At 32.9% G+C, this 24,448-nt stretch overlaps 1 protein-coding gene across 1 annotated transcript in view; it reads right to left on the reverse strand.

The window, feature by feature from the left end:
- Nucleotides 1-23,884, reverse strand: part of LOC112689843 — a 61,321-nt gene extending 37,437 nt beyond the window's left edge. The window contains exon 1 of the mRNA XM_025563711.1: nt 23,280-23,884. Coding sequence (XP_025419496.1) covers nt 23,280-23,401 — 122 coding nt within the window. The 5' untranslated portion in view covers nt 23,402-23,884. The remainder of the gene's footprint in view (nt 1-23,279) is intronic.
- Between the last annotated feature and the right edge of the window lie 564 nt (nt 23,885-24,448).

A 24,448-nucleotide genomic window follows, 5' to 3' on the forward strand; every position in this document is an offset into this window, starting at 1 on the left:
CAAGACTATGAGCGTTCGGTGTAGAATTAACCGTACAATCCCTTTTTTGTGCTTAACCTGCAACCAAAATTGCTTCACTGTAAACCGTACCGCGTTTTCATATGTGGCGGAGCGACGTATGAACTTTAATAAATTAGAATGTCTGGTTCATATAAGTAAATTTACTAGTGCCGTTTTGACAAATCAATAACTATATTATAATAATACGTATTTTTATAAATCAATGTTTTAGCAAAGTATACAAAATGTTTATAAAATCAGTATATCACTATTTTGTCATGTACTTGATTTAAAATATCTTACAAGGATTGATAGTTATCTGTAGTTATACACTAACTTTTAAAGGTTTCCAGGGTCGATGGATTACGTGTGTACGAAGCGTGTCCGCAGTCAAACAGTATTTTACACAGCATCAGTGCGAATTTCGATTATGGTGTACAAAGTGACCTGATTTGTACCCATTGCGTTTTTTGAATTAGTTGACTAAGTGAAGCAAATGTGAAAATATCTTGTCGCCTAGTTGATAGTATAATGAAATACCGAGCGAAATTATGCAGAGCAAAAATCAAATACAACCATCATTGTATTGTACGTTGACTGTTTTGAGTAAAAAAAAAAAAAATGGTTTGTCACCCGGTGAAAAGTGCACTGCTTCGAGCGAAAATTACGTACGTTTCGATGACGACGCGCGCCAAAATCTACACCATGTACATATATACTCGTATATGTATGTAATAACGGTACACCGCAAACGCGTTCAATGTCATATTTTATAACGTAAAAAGGGTTCTTTGAACCACGCCGTAGCGCGCACTATCCGACGAAGAACCGATTTTATGCCGCGCAAATTGTTGTATTCAATATCTCGTAGCGATCGCGTGTAACATAGAATATCATACCGATGCATAATAGTATTTTTGACGACGTCGTTGTCGATACGCATCCGGATCGCGATCGTGCGTGACGTGTGTGTTTCAACGATGTAACCAAATAGATAAAAATGGAAACGATCGATTCGGGTTGGTTCTGTAATGTTGGTTGACGCATCGCGCTAAAACGTTACCTCGGTTCGAACTCGGTTTACGAGTTAGTTCGTAGAACATTTCGAATTTAAAACGCTTACGGAGGGCAGGAATTTCGTGTTAATTGTGTAAAAAAACGCTCGTTTATTCTTGAAGTATTATCATTTGGATCCTGAATCAACCGATTTATAATTTTTTATTGTTCATAATGTACACGGCAACATTTGTTCGTCACGCGTGACATTTACTCGAAGAAACAAACCACCGTTTCACACGCGATTCTATAAAAAACATATCAACTATTATGATTCGACTGATTTTCCACTTGGCTGCGGAAAAATCGAAGTACCTACTGCGTTTTAATTTATACTACTCGACCAATTTAATTAATTGATTAATAAAATGAATTCTAGCTAGAAAAAAAAAATATTCACTAAATGCAGTACCTATAATATTTTATTCACGGAATAAAAATCGTTTACTCTTTGTGCGCTATAAATATTTATTTTTATTATAATTATTTATTATTTGCGATTATAATACGAAATCGAGTTTTCTTTGTTTAGTTGCTAGTTCATCGATTACTTCATCAGTATTTATGTCTATTGTCCGATAAACTGATAAAAGTGCTTAGTCCGTTAAAACGTTCCTAAGGGTAAAAGAAGAGACGAGGGGGGGATTGATCCCCAAAATCACCCCACTCCCCGGTAAATACGCCGCTGATAACGCGTGTTTGGCATACGCGCACCGGTGCATGATTCGCGACCTATCGGAAACGCGATCACGCGTAAAACGGTCGTCGTCCGTCAATCGAGAATTATTCGCGAGTGTTATCAAAAAAATAATAATAATAACAATTGATCTCCGGCGCAAATGTACGGTACACCTTCCGGGCGCCTACCTGTATCGGTCAGCACGTCGAAAACGTCTGTACACGGTCGTCACATTGTTATTCATACGCTGTGCTCGTCGTTTACGGGCCATTGTATTATTTCAACGCGTATATTTATGGCCATGTGGGTCGTACAGGAAACGAAGCGCGTGCGCGTGTGTACACAACGAGTACACGTTGCACATGCAAACGGACACCATGACGCGCGCGCATCAACGCCATTCAATCGACACGAATTACCCGAGTAGTTTTGACCGACCTGTGCCGCAAAACAAAGTGTACCGACGGGGTTGGGGCACGGCGAGATGACGAAAAGAACGATTATTATTTAATTTTTTTTTTTTTTTATCCTTTCCCGTTCCGGTAAGGAGAAAAGAACCGCCGTAGCGTGTGCGCGGGACAGACATCTGTTCGCTGCGTTCAACGCAAATCGAGTAACGGTACTCGTACGTACGAAATTCGAACGCGCGAAATCGATTGTATTTTTTTTTTTCTGCTCGCAACATTATAGGTGCGCAAATGGAAAACAATATCCGGGATACGCGTGCCCCGTAACCTCCGTCTGACCGGTTTACCGTTTAGAAATCACCCTTAAAAATATCGAACGTCTTCATTACGCTCGGGTATTTTTGATTAGTTCTGATTTCGTTCAACGGTCGGCTGTTGGTCGCGACAGTTATTTATTTACAAACGTTATGCGTTGATACGCGCGGCGTGTCCGAAAACATTCCGTACAACGTTCACGAGAACAATAATTACGGTGCAGTGATCGTAATATTAATGATACAGCGCCGAGGGGATTGCGAGCCATGGTTTTCCGTCTGTGTCCATGACACCGTAACAAAAGGATTTAAACGTTTTCAATTTCCAACGTTACCGATCGATTTGGATCGAAGCGATAAGGATTTTCGAAACATCAAATCTACATCGTTTTTCCCATTTTTTTTTTTTTCCTTTTCAATGTTGTATTTATAAAAAATAAATATTTTCGTTGGTCTTTGTGTGTCCATTTTGTTTAATTCTATTTTGTGAAATATTAGGAGCAGTGCTTGACTCGGCAAAATTAAATAAAGGGGACTCCGTTTACTTTAAAGAGAATATCGTACCCAAGACTTGTTAAGCGTTATAATTATAACGTAATTATAGTAGGGGGACGTTAAAATTTCTGAAAATTAGTTGAGGTACTCCGTCCCCCTGCGACCTCCTTCAAGTCAAGCATTGATTAGGAGAAAATCATAAAAATGGGTACGTCGATCTGAAGCATCTCACCGTTTTCCCGAATGAATAATTCAACAGTGCATGTGCGACATTCTGCGCCGAACAGGGAAGGTACAGCCGGACCTCTGAGTGGATACATTCACAAAATTATTATCGGCCCATAATTGTTGACTCGATCGGTCGGAATTTCGCCCGGCCCGCCGACTTTTCCACAGTAACTTGGTTAAGTAACATTACACAAGTAAACCGTGTTAAGTAACACAGTAACTTGCCAGGGCCGCACAACTGTACGTATTCGGCTCCGCGCACGAGCCTGCACGTGAATTATTCAAACGTTAATTATTCAACGCGTAGGCACCTCCTAATTACACGGCCATTGTTTCGATGTTCGCGCGGGCCTATATCCAATTCACAATAGGCAATTTCTGTAGGTCAGTGTGGTGGATCCAGCGGTCGCAGTTGCACAGCGTTCGGCAGTGGCGTATTACGCATAATGTACACCGCATGCGTGGTAGGTACACAATACGTTGGAAAACAAGTACACACGTGTGTAATTTACTACGGAATTGGCGGTGACCTTGAGTCTTAGAACAACAGAAAATATAACAATAACAGTGTGTACGTTTTCTATGTGGAATCCGTTTGAATTCCGTCGGGGAGGTATAAACCATCAATGATTCGATTTAAATTTGGATTATCCGAAAATACGAAAAATACAGATTTTCAATTGTTAAATCCGAAACTGGACGAACCGACTTCGATCTAATTCAATGTTTCGAAACCCCGTAACCCGGGCTTAGAGCGAAATGCGAGTTTTATAATCTGGTCTGCGTACAAGAATATACTTGGTGTTTTTAAACCATGTTGTTATCAAAGGATTTCTATTTTCAGGTCAGCGGGCCCCTAGCCCGTGGACCCAAGGAATTTACAAGAAAGACCAGATTCTGTAAAAAATGTAACCAAGTGAAAAAATTAGATTTATTATTATTTAGAACGATTAGGTTTATTTATAATTGGCGAAACAGTAAATCGGAATATAATGACGAAAAGACATCGGTATCATTTTGTATTGATACTATTGTCAACGATTACCTACAAAAAATCTAGTGATATTCAAACGCAATATAATAATATAATACCTGTATATATAATATATAATATAATACCTGTTATGATTAAAAAAGCAACTCGTTACACAAGTAATTGACTTTGTTTAAAACCTCATGTTTGTGGTAAAAAAAAAAATATACAACCTAATTTAACATTGATCGTATACCATAGTACATAACTATATACCGCAGTTGGTCTAGAACGATTTTCCCGAAGATTAATATTTACTTAGCAGTTCACTTGCTCTCGTTGAGTACTTGCACTACCAGACCACAAACGCGTTTTGATAATACAATTATCGTACTTTGAATTGCGGTCATTATGTGCACACTTGCACACTGCATAATATGTTTACGCGTATATAGTACTATCAAAATGTTCTATCCGCAAACATCGTTATTATTATAATAACTACTGCTCGAACCGACTTTCATTGTTATGCGCTACTATTCCTTTCCCAGGCACCGTTCAAGAGAGGAAATTTCTTGGACGTTTTTTATTCGACTACATATTATGACGTATAGGTTACCATAACTCGACGACCGATCACACACAACAACTATATTTATAATAATATTTCTTTTCTCCGACACGGCTGCATACACACGCGCTAGTAGCATAACTATTTATATTTTTTTAAACCGTGCATAGTTTGCACTGCACACATATATGTCTATACACAATATTCAGTAGTATTGCCGATCACATTTTCAACAAATCGATTTTCGGATTTTTTTTTTTTTTCTATCCACTGCAACGCGACGACGAACGCGTTTAGGATAGATGGTGTGAAAAAATTGCAGGCATAAGATTACTATGTACGACACATGTCTATTTGCACCAATACGCCGTCTGATCGATCGAATCCAAACACAATAGCGAATCATTTTATTCGATTAACTATAAAATCGATGCTCGAATCGGTGACGGTGACGCAAGAAGACCGAGGAGAATCTGCATTACTGAAATATTCAGTTTTAACAGTATCCCTAGAAATATTTTCATCGGATGGTGGGAAGAAAATAGACAATAATACCTACGATTGTGATTTTTATGAAATATATTTTTATTATTTTTTTAACATAAACAATCACTGTTTTTTCAACTTGTCTTTGGCAAAAATATTGTTTATTTATGATTACATCAAAAGATTTATTGTTATATCGTTCTGCTGATCTAATGGTATTACTATAATGATTTTTGTTTCAATACTCTTAAATTTTTAAGTATAAAATTAAAGGAATTAATAGTACGAGTTGAATAATTTCAAGGAATGCTATTTTATTTATATTTAAGTTTGACACTCCGTTCATTTTCTTTTTCCTATTAGGGAGTACCTACTTTATCAAATTTATTCGTATCCAAAAAAAAATAACTCACATAGAACATAAAAAATATTCGCAAATAAAACGCATACCATAGATTCGTAACAAGTAATACTTTGTGCATTATGAAATAACTTTTCGTTGTTTCCGTGTTAATTATTTCCAAATATTACTAACGTATTACTTAATGCACTAAATAAATGTATGCCTGTTTTGAACATTAATATTTTTTTTATCGTTATTATTTAATGTAGTTATACAAACGTATAGTTTATTTTGTTAATTATAATTATAACAATTGGAAATCAAAATTCTACGATAAAAATTGTCTTCGATCGGTATCTTTTACGTTGCATAAATTAACATCAACGAACCGATGCAATTTAATATGCGTTTTAGTCTCTAAACCCGGAAAACCGGATACAGGAAACCGTACCCTAAATTGTTCCGCGTGCATAAGCTCCGCAGGGAAATAGTCTGATGTCAAATATATTTATAGTTTATTTATTTTATACGTGTAAATTGATTGTATAAAGAAGTTTGCTTGATAAAAAAAAAAAAAAACGAATAGGTTACTACGATAATATAACTCAAACTAATTAAGCTTAATTATTTTATAACTGATGATGGATTTTGTTTAAATGTTTTTATGATATAGGTCTGTGTAACATGAATATATAATTGCAAATAATAACAATCATTAAGCTATAATATGCAGATTGTTCAATTTTTTTATTAAAAAAAAATATAAGACATTATAATAATTTAATTTTTAATTTGCGTACAGTATTACATATATATGCGTAAAATAGTGTTAATATATGTTAACAATATGTGTTTGCGTAATTCGTTAATTTTTTACCGTAAAAAACGAACGAAAATCATAATATTTTTATCCCATCGATGTAACAATATGCGCGGTAAACGATAACGCGCGAATGGTATAGAAAATGATCAACTTACATTTTGCGGAAAAAATATCTTCTCGTCGGAGATCGACGACGACGATGACGAATACACGCGCGTAAAACGTAATAATTTTTATTTAAATCTCAAAAATCGTACAGGGTTTACGAGAACCAATTGCCGCGCACCGTATATTTGTGTAGTATACCATAGTTGTACAGCAAGTACCGACCGAACTCGCGTGTGCAGTATTCCTTCTGGCCGGGCCGTGGCGATACGAACTACTGGCAGCAGCAGCAGCAGCAGTCTCCCGATACACCGCCAAACGATATACATTCATAGGCGAGTGCATTCACATTCGATGATGACCAGTAGCAGTGGTAAAGTTACGATACACAATAATAAAAATAATAATAGGTAGTGGCGATATCGATGCGGAGGGATACCCGAGACGAAAAAATAAAAAATAAAAAGAATTGAATAATAATAATAAAGACGACGGTAAATATTAAACGGTGCACGCGATGCTTATCATTATCCTATTGTGTGATGGCCGCAGAAAACATACATTTAAAGCGCACCGTACCTGTGTGTAATATTGTTTTTCCTTGTTTAAAGTAAATAATGTACTAGACACATTTTCCGAAGAGGCATCATCGGTTAAGGATCGCATATTTGTTTTTTTGTTTTCGCGTTTCGACCGTAGGCATATACGTACGTATAAATATAAAAATATTATTACAACGTAATATTTATCTGAGTATGACTAAGAAAGAGAAATGTTTTTTTTTTTTTTATTTATTAATTTCTTCAGGAATATAATATAGAAACCCATATATGCGCATAGGAACGATTCTATCGTCTGTCGGCTCGTCGTGACTTTCGCGGTAACCATGTGAATCTCCATCGCCTTTGTTGCATTTCTATATATGCATATTATTTAATGATATTTTTTTATCTGCAGAGTAGTAGTACACTCAAAAATATTGTTTAGTAAAATTTGTACTATAGACGTAGTGAACTGATCGTATTTTTATTTTTTTTCAATTGTTCATCGTAAATGTATTCAACCAGTATATTTTCTTTATTTATTTATTTTATTGAATAACGACCGTGGGCAAATTAGTGTACATATAATAAAGATAACTTAACTAGTACTACAAATATTAAACTATAATAAAACGGTTTGAAAATTAAAAATCGAGTACTACAGATATTATAAGTTAAACAATAATTTTCAAATAATATAATTTACGCGGAAGCAGAGTAAAACGCGTAAGTATAGGTGCAGTTCCCTAGTAAGAATGTAAGTTAAATGCCGAAGTTTAAACTTGTCAGAGCGTTCGTCCCGGTAAGTAATATCAACGTATTATTATCGCACTCGAAAGATGTACCGAACATGGATATAACGATAATTCATCATATCGATTAAATCCCATTAATAAAACGATCGATTTCGTTTGCGCAGTGAGGTCCGTCCGATACGGACGAAACGCAAAATCCATCCCATAAGTTTCCGACCAGTATTCTATTGTGGTCTTGCGTCGGTCGCATTCCGTTCGGAAATCGATTGGAACACTAAGGGAAATAGCGTTACGGATCACATATGGTTCGACGTGCGCACGGGGCGGCGTATACCGCGCGACGTACATTGTCGTGTTGTAACCAGGGTTACCTTAACCGTTAATTTTTGGTTTAGTTTCATAATTTGTTTTTGAACTTTATTTGAGATAAACGTTAAATCAAGCTATGTTCAACAAACGGTTTTAGATTGTAACGTTATAAATTAAATGGTTCACCGAACATTTTACTAGAAAAACGTTAAAATTGTTTATGTTTTTTTATATGTTCGCCAAAAAAACGTAAAAAAAATGTAAAGTTCTTGAATGATAGACTTAATAAACGTTGTTAAGTTATTCGTTTTTGTAAATTTAAATAGAAGAACGTTTTGAAATATTACGTTCTTGAACATTTAATCAAAAGAACTTATCGAAACAATACGTTCTTGAACATTTAATCAGAAAAACGTTTTACTGTCATAACATATTATGTTTTCGAATGATTTAAAGTTATACATTCTTGAATGACGTTCTTATTTCTTGAACGTTGTGAAAATGAACACAATTTTGAAGACAACCAAGTTCACACGAAGAAAACGGTAACAATATTTCTGAATGTTCTGATGAAGATAATAATAAAATAAATGAATAAAAAATGAAAATGAAATAGAAAATGAATAATCAAGAGACATTGCCTATAATCTTCAACGATTTGGATGCAGCAGTCAATACATCGGAGTTATTGAGGAGTATGTGATGTGTTGCTCATACTTTACAACTATCGATTCTAGATGTATTTAAAATAGAAAGTACATCAACTATAAACAAATCACGGAGATTGGTCAAGATATTGAGATTACCAAAAACTTTAGAAGCTCTCAAGAATATGGATATACTACTATATTATTATCATAATATTACATCATCTTATACTGTCAAAAATAAATGATCGGCTATTGGATTTATTTTGGCTGAAGCTTTTATAATTTTTTTAAAGTCACATTATGCTGTTGGGATATATGTTTAATTTTTATCTTAGTTATTAGTAATAATAGGACTAGATTTAATTCAAGTCTTAGATATTAATATTTAAGTACTAATTATTTTTAAATAATTTTAAATTCAAAATAGTCAAAAGATAATTTTGATCCATAACGTTTTTTCAAAGTTCGAAGAACGGTTTAGTTTGTGTTATTCTATGTGTTAAAAGTTTGAAGAACGTGTTAGCTTATTACGTTATTCGTGTAATTGATCATAGAACTTAATAAGTTATTACGTTTTTCTTGTAATTGTTAAAAGAACTTAATAGGTTATGACGCTCCTCATGTCAATTTTTTAAAGAACTTTTAAGATTATAACGTTTTTCGTGATAAAGGTCAGTAAACATATTGTTAGTTTATATTGTTATTTCGTATGAAGGACCAATAAACTAAATTAAATAATTGGTTTCGTACTATTATATTTTGGTTTATGAACAACAGTAATGTTCTTTAACAGTTTCCCTGGTTGTAACTAAACGCAGTTCATGTACACGGTGTGGTCGTTGAAGCGATATTATTGTTACACGGCAGGCCCGGCTCAAGAGGTAGGCGACATGAGTCCACGTCTAGGGCGGCATTGAACACTTTAAAACTATGGATAATTTAAAAAAAAATATTACATATCCCAGTACCTACTCGTATCAAATTATGATTTGTATTATGTATATTATGATGACAACTGTTTTGTTTTATTCGAATTAGTAGTGGTTTACTTGTCTAAAAATGTATTTATCTAAAAAATTATTAACTTTACATAAATAAATATAATGAACTCCGAATTAAGTCTATTTTAGTATTTTTTATGTAAAAATAATATTTGATGAGGTACATGTTACATGTAAGGGGCGGCAAAACTTAAGTTTGTCTTGGTGTAAGTAAACGTTTGAGCCAAGTCTGGTTACACGACGTGGTAGGTACGTTTCCCTCGTGCGCAGTAACGGTGCTAGAGTTTGCGAAGCCCTGGGCAAAATAAATGTTGGGTCTTATAATTGATATTAATAAAATATTTTAAGTTCAGTTACATCAGAACCGCGAGGCCTTAATTATAATTTAAGGCGTGGGGCCCTGGGCGACTGCCCCTATTGCCCACCCCCTCGCGCCGTCTCTGCACGTGCGTGCACGTTAGCGCACGTCGGAAAACGCAACGGCCATCGCTTAATCGCACAGAACGCTGTCCTGTGACGTACGCTCGGTGGATCAAAGGGTGTCGACAGACGCCCCTCGGAGAATTGGCCGGTGAGCGGATGAGCGAGCATTCGGATGTTATTTCGATGAACGTTTGTTTAATGTTCAGTATGTTTTGCGGGAAAAAACCAATAATGCTTAGGAATAGAAGTTAAACTACGCCTTAAACTCAGATTCGACAGGCGGAGTGGATGGGTACCTCGAGATGTATATTTTCGACACCCTCGTGTAAAATCTACTGTGCGCTGCAGGCGCTGCTATCCCGTCGCGTCAAGGGCGTATTTGAGTTGTGACTAAGGAGGGGGGGCATACTAAGTTTTCTTCAATACAAACTTAATAATAATTTACAGTTCATTACCTACAGCTCATGTTCCTGTTATAATGATAGACTAGTAATTTATATTCTTAATTATTTATACATTACATTTTTTAAATAAATCAATGTATTATATTCAAAAAAAAATACGAGCCATGGGGGGATGCCCTCTTTCCCGCCCCATCGAATACGCCCTTGCGTCGCGTTCGAAACCTTTCGCGTCGCAACAGCACGCGTAGTTCACGTCGCGAAAGGGAACAGCGAAATGCAGTGGGCAGCGGCTCTGACCCGCAGTTGGAAACGCGTAACACTTCAACGACTACGTGTAGGTACACAATCGCGTTGCCGTGTGCGCGGCTTACTATTGTACTCATTACTATTGTTATTATTTTTATATGTGCCGTCAGCCATTGTACCGAACGCTCCGTTAGTCGGCGGCCGCGCGTAGGCCCGTCGGTGTACGCTGGACACGCGCGTGGGCATATGTTCGTACGCGCGACGTGCGCCCGCAACGGTCGTAACGGTTTTCTACGACTTTTACACGCACGTGTTGTGTTGCGCGCGGACCGTAGGGGAGGCGTTAGTCGAATAATACGAGGCCGAAAGGCAATGCAAGGAAAAACCTTTGGAGTAATCACTACCCCCTGTCTTGATGTCGCGCGCCGAGCTCGTTCCCGTCACCGTTGCGTGAACCGAAACGAAGTGTCGAACGGCTTGTAGAAAACGGATATTACACGTCTGGACCATGGTTCGATAAGGGCCAATCCCGCTTTTCATCAATTCCGGTAGACGAACAGTTCCGTTTCTTTTTTACCTTCAACGTCTCATATGGGACGTCACATTACGTGTATCAGCACAAGTATATATCCTCTGTTGGGATTGAAATAACGTGTATACGCAAGAATCGCGTAAGAGGAAAAATCACGATTTCGGAGATTATGACCGCTTCATGGTTTCGTCACTGGCGGTACAGAGATGTTGTAGGGGTGTCATCGAATCGGGAACCCCTAGGATTTTCCAAATATTAAAATACACTGGGATAAAGCTTAAAGTGCGTTTCACATAAGGAACGTATAAACGCGCAGTGTACTCTAATAATCGCTTGGGATTTATACGGTCAAACAATCTTGATCGTCACTTTAAGTTTACTCTTATAATCCGATTTTGTAAATTACGTTTTTAGGATATTACGATGTATTCCGGTCATAATCTATCGATAACGTTTGAGCTTGTACCTATCTTAATGCATTAACCGTTGCTATATAGTTTTATATGAGAATAAATCACCGGTTGTAGTTAAATTTTAAATCACGCACGAGCCTAATTAAATTTATCTGAGAATCGAAAGTTCATAATTTTTAATAGCATTTTTTCATGAAAATTTTTTTAGAAAATATAATTACGTCTATTTATAATAATAGTTATTACTTGGATCAAACTAAAAATATGCTAAAAAAAAAATAAACAAAATAAATATGCTAGCGATTAACTTTATCAATTTGTACACGCAATTATGTAGTTAGTATTATAAAAAAATACACTTTTGATGTATACCGACAAACAAACGTAATTGTGTTGCTCAGAAGTATCAACGAACCGTGTTCGCCTACAATAACGACAAATATTCTAAATGGATGGAGCCGAGCGTTTTTAACGACAGCTCATAAATTGCAACTAACGAAGATATCATTTGTTTACGTGTTTGATTACTAACAAGATTGGAAGAAATATAAAAAATAAATCACCAACACTAAATACAGCAATAATAGCAACAAATGACTATCAAATTTCTACATATGTAAATTTCTAATATAATTATAACATTATCTCCGTTAATGATTGATAAAGTTTACTGAATTATTAGTATGTTGTTAGATATTGATCATTTTTAAAAGCAATTTGAAGTCACTGCGGTGAACATTCATACCACTTAAGTTATTATTCCGCATCTACGGCCAATAAAATGTTGAGATGGTATTTTGCTAATAATCATATCTATACTATTGAATTATGCGGTTGTTCGGTACGCGGTAATAGCATATTATGTTATATCGACAAAACGTTTACTGTAGGATCAATATCAATTGATTTGGAACCAAGACCTTGAAAATTATATACCGATCAACAGTGCATTTCTATATGTTTAATACAATAATACTTTCATAGACAATGAATTAACACTGTAAGTTATACTGACTTGGATTAAAATTCTAATAGAATATTTTTTAAATAGTAATATATGTGTAATAAAGATATTTTTTCCCTTCGCCTGTTCAAGTAACAAAATATTTAAAAATCACTCGGATGTTATTTCTTTTTTTTTTTATTTTTTATTTTTTTTTTTTAGATTTTCAGTTATTATAAAATAAATATTATTCATTGAACCGATCAAAATTACAAAGTGGTTCTAGTATTACAAGTGTTAATTTCAAATATTCAATTTGCACTTGTGTAAAATTATAAGACACGACGCTATACAGATGTTTTTCATGCATTTATGATGCAACAACCCCAAAATGCGTTCTACTTGTGCAACAATGCTACATTGTTCCGACGATGTACTTTTTTTTGTTTACGTATGAGTATATATATATATGAGCTTATCACGAGTTTTTAGCGAAATTATTATATATATACGAGTGTATTTATTTCAATGAATATACAGTTGAAATAATAAGAGGTGTCAAATTAAAAATTTATACTCGAGAATACTTGAAACCGAAATTGATGACCGCGCGTACATGCGCCATGCAGCAACAATAATAATCGTGCTCGGAACATTCACCTTTCACTTTTCATTATCAAAATCGTGGTAGAAAAAATGGCAATTTCGACACTTAAATTCCCTTCACTGTGGAAAAAAAACCAAAAATAATAAAGGCACGGTAATTTTACAGCATTGTCATACGTGAAAGTCTAAAAAGTTTTATTTCAAAATATAATTTAGCTACGACGCATATTAAAGTATGAAATCTGAATATTATGATTTATATATTGGCAATACGTAATGAGCTACAACCGTATATTAAGTTATTCACGAACAAATAATTGTTTGGTAAAATATTAAACACAACAAACCATTAAATTCTGATTCCAACTCTTAACAACGATTGTTGGGCATATCATTTATTACTATAAAATTATTTTCAATAAACATTTAATAATTTATTAATACATTATTTCATAATTGTTTTTCTTCAAACTGCTTATACGTATCCTTTTCGCGTAATAATAGTATCTGTTAAGCATATAAAAATCGTAATATTAAAATGTTTATGCAAGAATAATTAAATATAGACAATACTTATTAGTATAGATTAAATATACATATTTAATCAATAGTATTAGACACTTCAGCACATTAAAAAAATAATACCAAGCTTATTTTGGTTTCCTAGTCACCCATACAGGTTTTAAATGTTTTTACGAGTACAAGAAATCGTTAATCAAAAATCCTGGATCATTTAGATAAAATTAGATCGTAAGTTTAAGTAGAAAGTTTAATAAATAAAATAAAATAAAGAAATAAAGTGATAAAGTGTAAGATGCAACGAACTAGTACACTTATAAAAGTTTAGAGAGACCCCAGAGAGCTATTGCGGTGCAAGTATTCAATTAATGCAACATTTAATTTTGGACTGCCAACTACGAAGATATGATGGTGATTTGAAGGATTTCGTCAAATTAACCCCCGAGGCAGTCGCTTGGTTAGATATTTTGGATGTCGATATTTTACCAAATTTAATTATTGTAATATTTGTTTTGTTTAAACCTTAATACTGGCATGTTTATTTACACTAGTTATAATAATAATTTAATCTATAACCATAGGGAAATTTTATATTATAACACTTTCATTTTAATAACATACGAATAAATAAAACAAAAGTGATTTTATACATACTGATAGATATTTCTTTATTAATTGTATACTTATTTTTTTTTATTAAGTTTAGAATATAATATAGAATTATCAGATACCGGAAAATGTAAATTTTAAAATGAAAGGAAATCGATATAATAGTAGTCTCAAATATGAGTACAAGCAAATCGTACATTTGTTTTTTCATTTTCAGTGATTTCAATAGACGCAACAGTACAATATTATATTATTAATTATTAAATATAATAATAAATATAATATAAAAAGTTTAAAATATAATAATTGCATTATATGCATAAATAGTATATGTTAAATGCAATATTACATGGTATCTCTATTTATTATACACGGCATTGTCCCTCGTGATGGTCATGCACTTGTGATGATAGCGACTATGGAGGATCGTTGAAGAGGGAAAAGTGGATTACTCCCATTCGTACACATTGTGGACTTGCAGTGCTTAGTGCTTACACTTAATACTTTCAACCATATTAAAATGTTAAGTATAGGGACATCTAAAATATAGCAATTAAAACTAATTTTTTTAGTGCAACAAAAATCATCTCTTATTTCGTTAACAGTATTTTTGTAATTCATATAGTTTAGAGATACGTATAAGACATTCTGATTACAGATTTGTATTTACTGGAACAGGGTCCCCTGACCTTTTGTAATGGTGACCCACAAATTTACTGTTTGTTGTAAATTTGATCCACCCCGAACATCAATAAAAAAAAATGTAAAAAAAATATGTGACAATATAGTATTTTTGATAATCAAAAAACTTCCTGATATAACTGGTCGACTGGTACCACCGACTGTGGTTTTATGAATAATAAATTGTGCCATTAAAAAATCCAAATTTCATATACAAAATTTAAGTATGAAAAAATGAGTATCTTATTGTAAACTAAAAATTTTCGTTTGCATCTACTCTAGTGGTCTCGAAGTACTACTTATTGTTCAACTGCACAGACAACCTACCGATACCCCATCGACAGTCATTAGTGCATGTACCGATTAAATAAAATATTACAAACAATACAAAAAGTATATTGATATCTATGTCCTATTGTTATAAATTGTAGAATCTATAATACTGGCGAAACTTCACATTATTGTTACACATAGAGATATCAAATAAAACGAAACTTAAGCATTTATAAATTAACGGCTAACATTTTTTTCATATATATATATATATATATATATATATTATTTATGGGTCGCCAGTTGCGACCCAATTTTAGGTCACGACCCATAGGTTAGGAAACACTGTACTAGATGATACATTGATTAATCGTACACATTTTGATAATACTTTTATGCCAATAATTTAATTAAATATTTAAATATAGTGTTAAATACAACTTTTTTCGCATTTTACGAGTCCGCAAATTTGATTGAAAAAGACAGATTAGCCCTTATCGAACTTATTCAACATTAAGCTCTGATCTGTTATTGTCGTTATATTATTACATTTTAGATAATGTGTAATTTATTTATTTATTAGAAAATGACGTGCATATTACAGGTGTTAATGTTTTGACATTGAAACACTCGTTAAAATTTCAAGTTATGAGTATTATGACAATACGTAATCGAGTCAGATAATAATATAATACAATATTAAATTCAGCCAAGGTCTCCTTGAAAATAACTTAATCATTCGGCTATTATAATAATGCACGGTTTTGCGTATCATAGACATTTAAATTGAACAAATATTAAAAAAATTCATAAATAAAATAAAACAAAGTTAATAAACAACATATAGCTGCATTAAGAAATGGTGAAAAATTAATAAAAATAAAGTAAGATCAATTATAACAGTATTGCCTATAAGAACTATAAGATATATAATAATAATACATTTTATTATATGAAAATTTACGAAAGACTATAAATAATTAGAATTTGAAATTTTATTTAACTAACAAGATTTGTGTACAATAGATGATTGTATTATGCGTATTATAAGCAACCAGAAGTATTATAAATTAATATTAAACAAACAATTTAATGATATTGGGAATAAAATGCGTTTTTTTTTTTTTTTTTTGTATTATGGTAAGTATTTAGGCACTATTTTTATAAATTTTATGTACACGAGAATAAACAATACAAGGCCAATACTATTAAATTAATATAATTAATTTTTCTAAGTATTTTTTTTAGATTTTTAGTTAAAAACGATAATATGTAGAAAACTCGTAAAACAATATTTCACTGTTAACGAAATGCATACAGGAACTATTACAAAACTTGTTTAACTTGGTCTTAACGGTTGGTCCCGCGAAGGTTACCGATATCCGGATACCCGAAACGAAACAGTAACTCCAAACCTTCACGATGATACAAAATGCTAACTTTAGCTTGTGTATACAAAGCGTAATTTAATATTTTTTATGTTCGCGGTTCGTGTCTTACACGATATGATACACAAGATAAATTTCCCATCACTATTTCTTTGGTAAAATAATCGTAGAAAATATTTCAGGTATTGTAGCAGTACAATATTATAGTATGTACTGTACAATATACTATAACTAAGCATACAAAAAAATACTAAGACTTGTAATAGAATGACATGTTTAAATTTAAAAAATAAAAAAATATTACTTAAGTATAGTATAAATATTATTATGAGTATATTATAATCACACACAAACATCTTACACTTTTAATTTTTAGAATTATGAACACCTAAGATAAGCAAATAATGTTATAGAAATGAACAGATAATAAGAAATCAAGAATACATCATGATTTTGAAATGAACTTGGAAGGAATCAACATTTTTATAGGAAATTAATAAAATTCGATAATTTTGCCTTGTTGGCTTGTTAAAATTTATTTAAACATAGGTATTATTTAGTATTATATTTTAACTATTTTCTGACCTTAATATTTTTCAAAAAGGTTATTTTTTCGTAATTTCCATCAAAGATAACGCAGTACAATACAGAATAGACGATCATATTTTGAGATACATAAAAGGATATTTTATGACGTTAATATTAATATTATTATTCAATGGAATATTTAAATACATGTATCCATAAGGAAAATAGTATAAATCTGTAATATACTATAAACTATAATCATTGTCCAACTACATTATATTATTGATTTCAAAATCAAATTTCGTAAAATAAAATAATTCTTAAAACAAAATCGTAATTTTTTTTACTTTAAATTACTCCGTACGACACTCAACAAGGAAATTAAGTAATTATTATGCTTTTATAGTTTTGCTTAGTCATTTTTAAACACATTTTACTGTCATAAAATATAACACTTACATTATAATATGCATTTTTTAACGTCTTATCGTTTGGAAGTTAGGTAACATCATTATAATGCATTACAACTTTAAAAATATCATCAAAACTAATCTTTGGTCTTTATGTAAAACAAACACGTCATTATATCATACTATTTTATTATACTTTAAACGTTTGAAGTACACGCAAACTATGTCGATTTTTTCTACACCAAATAAATAAAATATCATGTATTTATGTATTATTCGAACAACTGTAAAATAGTAAAAATACATTTTTCTCCATCGAATAAGATAATTTGTTCAAGTTTTTTTGTATATGCTATATAAACTGAAGTTTATTATGCTACGTAAATCGAACACTTGAGCGTTTAACAGATTAAATAATAAAGAAGTTAAACTATTGTAGTCAACTTATTCAATTTGTAATTAATAATGTAACATATAAAAAAATATTTATGTGCATTTTTCAATAACCAATTCTGGTAAAAAAATAAATAATCAAGGTGTTTGATAACTTGAATGAGATTGCTTACGCAATATTCCTGCATTGCATAGCACACTATTCACTAATCATAACGAAATTATTTTTAAAGTATGATTGTATATTGGAAATGTACACCAAAAAGACTTATAATATTATAATATCTACGAAATATTAATTATTTCACAATTTATTACTAGATGATATTATAAATTATATTTCCAAATATATATAATTCTACAATGCATGATAAGATCACGATTATTGAAAATATACAATGAGATCTATGTCGGACGAACATCCTTTAAACTGAAACTCATGCCAAAAATCATTTTTCCCCCCGTTGGAACCTCAACTTACACAATGTTCACTATAAGAGTGTGTTGGTAATTTTTCATGATAATTTATTTCATAATCTATACTTCTTCTAGGGTCTGTTAACTATCAAAACTATTCAATTTCATGACCAACCCTCTAATTTTCTACTGCCCAACATTTTCACAATGTAGGTAATAATTAATAATACAAATTATAACTAATTGTAATTGGTTTTTATTCTAAAAATTAATATCAAGTAATAACATAGATTAATTGAATATTCAACACTTACGAAATTGGTTTTATCGCTGATTACACATCTATAGAAAGGATAAGGAAAAATAAAATATCGGTTGATTTTGATATACCATAGGTGCCGGATGAACTACACCAATTATATTTATAATATCCAAAATAGATGAGCTATTGACTATTAATTGTTTACTGGATATGTTTTTACGCAGAAATGTGATATAATATATTTAATGATAAACAAAACGTTCTAATAAGTTGTATAGGTTTTTTTGTAATTGTTTAATAACTAATAATATCAATGACAGTACAAAGGTGTTCATATTACACTGTTTCCTTTAAAACAATCTAACCTCATCCAATGTCAAGACCATAAGATATTTTCAGGTATTGAAAAAAAAAAAATGTATGTCATGAGATCAAACAACACTATTATATGATCATGTTTGCAATCGTAGGGAGAACTATTATCGAATTCCATAAATTGCGCATCAGTGGCGGTGCGAAGTATATTTTTCAATGTAGCATTTATATGTATCGAGTACCCATCCCAAGTCAAAGTTTTAGATTCAGGGTTTAATTTTATTACTAGATACATAAATTTTAAAATGAATGTGTTCATAGAAAATAATATATAAAAAATTGTCAAATATGCAAATTATGTATTACACAATCTGTCGCACTTCCTACCAACTCTATTTTAGTCATAAAGCAGCTGCTTCATAAAACCCGTATTGTGCCTTCATAGTTCGTGATGGCAATCAAATCTTAAACGATTTCCTGTTGAAGTTATTTTAATATTATTGAGATAAATTATGTATAATTAAACTATAACATCAATGTAAACAGTAGTCAGAGAGAACACGAAATTATTTTGCTATTTTTGTTTAAATTTTTTATTTATCCATACATTAGTCTAAAACAATTCATGTCTTTAAAAAAAAAAAAAAATCATATAAATGACAATATATGAGTACGATAAATATCATACGAGTGTATATGAGTTTATTTCATATTTAAAAAAATGTCCTGCTAATAAAATAGTTGTACTACTGAATTTATCAAAAACTAGAATAAAAAAGAAAAAATATTAGAGATTAGAGTTTATTTAAGAGATAAATATCACCAATTTATCTTAAACGTTATTATAATTGTAGTACCAAAAAGAAAACAATTTTATTTTATACTAGCTAATCAACGTTAATATAATCTTAATATCTTCTCTCTCAATTATTTATTACTTCATCAACTAAATATATGAATAGCTTATAAAATACATGATGGTAGATGCATTTTTTAGTCGATGTCGAAAAAAAACATGTAAGAGGTTTTTATCACTTCTGTACAAACTACTTTTGATCCATTTACTATTTCACTTATATCCTATCCAAATCACACTCCAAACAGTACTGCAACGGAAACCACAGTTTACAGTCGAAAAAGTTACATAGTGCATATATATATGGAAAAAAACATTCAATTTCATGAAATTATGATGTTGCGATATTTGCACTGTCCCACTAAAATTTATAAGAAGGCAAAAGAATTCAGATTTTTTGTTGTAAAAAATATAAAAATAATAATTATTTTTAGTATTTGCAAATTGTTAAAATAAAATTTATCTACGCCATATTTTCATGAAGATGTTTTTATAAGAGTTCAGACGATATGTATAGTGTGACTAATGATTTGTCAAAAAAAATTTAACTATCAAATAAAATCACATTAAATAATTATTACTCTAAAAGTATTGATAATCATACAAGCCAATAAAGATTGGAATAAATAGGGTAAGAGGAAAAAGTAAATGCGATCGTTAGAAATCGAAGAGCAACTGATTATATTTATTAAAGAGGACGCAATACTCATATATGATGTATTCATCCATTTAAAAAGTCAATAGGCAAAATCAAATTTGTGACGTCCGACCATGGTTACACATTATAGTTATAACTGTAAAGATTTAAGAATTTATCACAACATTTAAAAAGGAGAATAGTTTTAAAATTTAGTCGTAGGTATGTATCATTGCTGTAAAATATTATTAAATGTATTCCTTAAACTATTATAACTTTTTCATGATAAAACAATTATCTACATCAATATATTTTTATTATTTTTTATTATTGATGATCCCAAGTGAACAAGTATAATATACGGTGAACTGCTTACTTATACGAGTCGAATAATGTGTTTTTATATCATATTTGAACATACATAACTCGAATGTTCAGTATTCGTACAACGTCCCAACCTCAAAACGATTTCACATTTAGTTGCAACTCTTAGCTATTGCGACTAAAATTTTTCAACATAAAAAGTGATTATGACTTTCTTAAAGTTGACCCGGAGAGCTTTCATCTCGTATTCGACTCGACAACAAACCCGAGAATATTTGTCCGTAACTCTTCCGCAATATCTCATAGCTGTGTACAGTGCCGCAACTACAAAATAAGAGGTCCGTGTGCGGTAATTATATTAGGCCCTTTCCTAGGATTTATTTTTGTTGTACGTCTTATTTATAAGTATCAATTTTTTTAGGTTTTAAAACATGTTTCTCATCAATTAGTGTATGATATATTTATGTATATCAAATTAAATACCTACAATTGTTGTATATTATACTTCAATACATACTTATGTAGTACATTTATTTAAGTAGTTTAGGTAGGTATGTTGTATGCCTACCAGTGGCTGTCAAACGGGGTGGATGAAGGGGATAGACCCCCCCCATGACCTTTTTTTAAATAATTATAATTCAATTATATTATACATAATATAATATAGGTATTCATCTATTTTATATTTAAAAAAATAAATATACTGCATTTATTAGTTATTATACTCGTATAGTCTCTGGGCTCGAATAAAATTAACAGTTCAAACATAAAACACTAAAATATTAATTGAAATAAATTCTTTAGATTTTTTTCATTTCCTTTATAGTTAAATTATAGGAATGTATGAAATTTAAATTTAGTATTTAATGTTTAATATAATATATTATATTATTATATGAATTGTGTAATTATATTATTTTAAAGTCGTCTCAATGGTTTAACCAAGGGTTTAACTACTACGGTTGTTCATCGTGAGGTTGTCAATATAACTGTAGACGAAGTACTGGGCGAATTGGCAAAAAAAAAACCAGAAAAATAGATTTAATAATATAAATATCATTGATATAATATATTTTTCATGTTTAAAAATAAAGATTTTTATATATAGTGTTTGTTAAAAAATCAGTTACCCCCCCCCCCCCCCATGACAAAATCATTTGACCGCCACTGATGCCTACTCAAATACTCAATGGACTCATTGTTAAATAAACATTATATTAATCTAAAATATTATAACATCCTTACCTGAATTTTAAAAAAAGTTTCTTTTTATTATAAAATAATAATATAATATTATTAAATAATTGTGTGTTTGTAAAGTGTAGCTTAATTTAGGCTGGGACTAGGGGGCCCCTCAAATGTATGTAAGCCTTAGGGCCCATGTATACGGCACACTCTGCATACCCGGTTTTTGTGACACTGGCTGTGTATAATTATTAGAAAAAAGTCTCTGTCGAATGATAATATCCGGGGTTGACCGAGTGTTGGCGTACATGCACTGACAGCGGTACAAAAACCAAACAGTTTATGTAGACATGTGCTCATGAAACGATGAGACCAAGTCACCAACCCCCGATCGGATTTAGAGCCTTAAAATAATATTTACATTGCATGAACAAATAGTGTTAGATAAATAATGCAGGATTAATGCAGGAAGCTGGACTAACAAGTAACAACGAATTGAAGAGGCTACTTGAGAACAGAGAAGATATCAGAGCGAATATCATATCCAATTATGAAACCAACTTTAAGGGTTGTATACTTAAAAAAAAATAATAAATAATGCACGTGGATTAAATCTCGCGAGCAGTGTGTACCAAAACGAGTTTATTACCAACGGCAAAGGCGTCACACTCGGGGTTCAAGTCTGGTAAAGAGCAGACCATATTTTTAGGGTGCTGGGTAATGTGGATTAGTATACGAGTAACAAGTGAATTAATCCAATCAACCATAAAGTATATTAAATAATTACTGTTAAAGACGTTTTAATGTCTAAATGCTAGAATGAACGTTACTGCAGGTTAAACATTTATGGAAGGGGACGAATTCCCAACCCCTTAAAGTACTTCCTTGGTTGTGGTCGTAAACCTGTTGACCGGACCGTTGTACATTTTGTTCGGCGACACTGACCAACCGTGTTACGATTGGCCCCGACCACGGGACCAACCGGACCGAGTCGACCACCATTGAAATATTACGAAATATTAGGCATGCCCGCGCGATCGCAAGGGTGCGGCGACGTTTCGCACGAGGTTCGCGGTAGAGGGGGGATTCCAAAGCTTACAGTACACGCCGCGACCGTCGGTCTGGCTAAGGGATGGGCTCCGCGGCGGAACGCGGTTGCCGACAGCGCATGGACTCACCTGTTGAGCTTGCCGTGCACGGAATACGCGATGACGGCGACGACGACGATCGCCACGCCGGCGCTGGACGCGAACATGCCGACGGACACCATGGCGAATTCGACCGCGGCCGCGAACGTCATGACGACTGGTGACGGCCCGGGCGTCGGTGGCGGTACCGTCGGGGACGCGAGCGCACTCGAGAGATAACACCGCCGCGACGATACGGGCCGTCGAGAACACGGCCGTTGAGACGTCCACGGCGGCGGCACCGGGAGCGGTCGGGTGAGGCGTGCGACGAACGACGTAACCGTCGGGCGCGCGCCCGTGCCGGACGTTTTTCGGGTTTTTCGGCCGTTCGAGAAATGGCGGGAAACGGCGTTGTTCGACAACGTTTGCGCGCGAACGAGCCGAGGATTTTCACACGCGCGCGCCTCGTCGAATATCGTTGTACGCGGCGATCACTATTACGGATTATTGTCGGGTTTTTTTTTTTTTTATTACTATCGCCGTCCGATTGTTTGCTTTCGGTTCGTGCGCGTGTTTGTTTTTCGTTATTCGGTTTTATTTATTTTATTTTATTTTGTAGAAGCGCTCGCCACTTGTTTTCGTCGGCAACTGACACCGTATAATATTTTATACCAGTTGCCCTTTTTGCCCCCTACTGGCCGTCGCGTAGTCATTGTGTTCGTACGTGCGCGCGCGCACACTACGCACGAGAATTATAAATACGCGCGTACGTTAAACAAACGTGTTTGGGATACCTTGAAATAATTGACATTAATTGCTAATTAACCACCACCACCACCCACCACGTCAGCGCACTCGAATTCGGTTGACCGCAGTCGTTTACGCGTACGTTCGTCCGCAAGATTCTATAGTCCAGTCCAGCGATGCTCGACCTCCAACGATTTATAAGTGGCCCGAACAGAACTCATTGAATCGATGATAAAAATGTAAATTTCAAAACTTATATTATAAATATAAAATAGGTATAACAAAACAATCAAAGTGTGTCGCAAATTCGATATGCCGAGAATGTGTACAGAAATCGGCTTACTGATTCACATCTTGACGACTTGTTAAGAGTAGCAACTACGAACCAGATATGTCCAAAATAGTGGAATACCGATCTCAATATAAAAATTCGCGATAATTTAAAATAAATATTTAATTAAATTTTTTATAAT

The sequence above is a fragment of the Sipha flava genome, unplaced genomic scaffold (genome assembly GCF_003268045.1).
Source record: "Sipha flava isolate LNK unplaced genomic scaffold, YSA_version1 474_pilon_pilon, whole genome shotgun sequence".
Classification (NCBI taxonomy): Eukaryota; Metazoa; Arthropoda; class Insecta; order Hemiptera; family Aphididae; genus Sipha; species Sipha flava.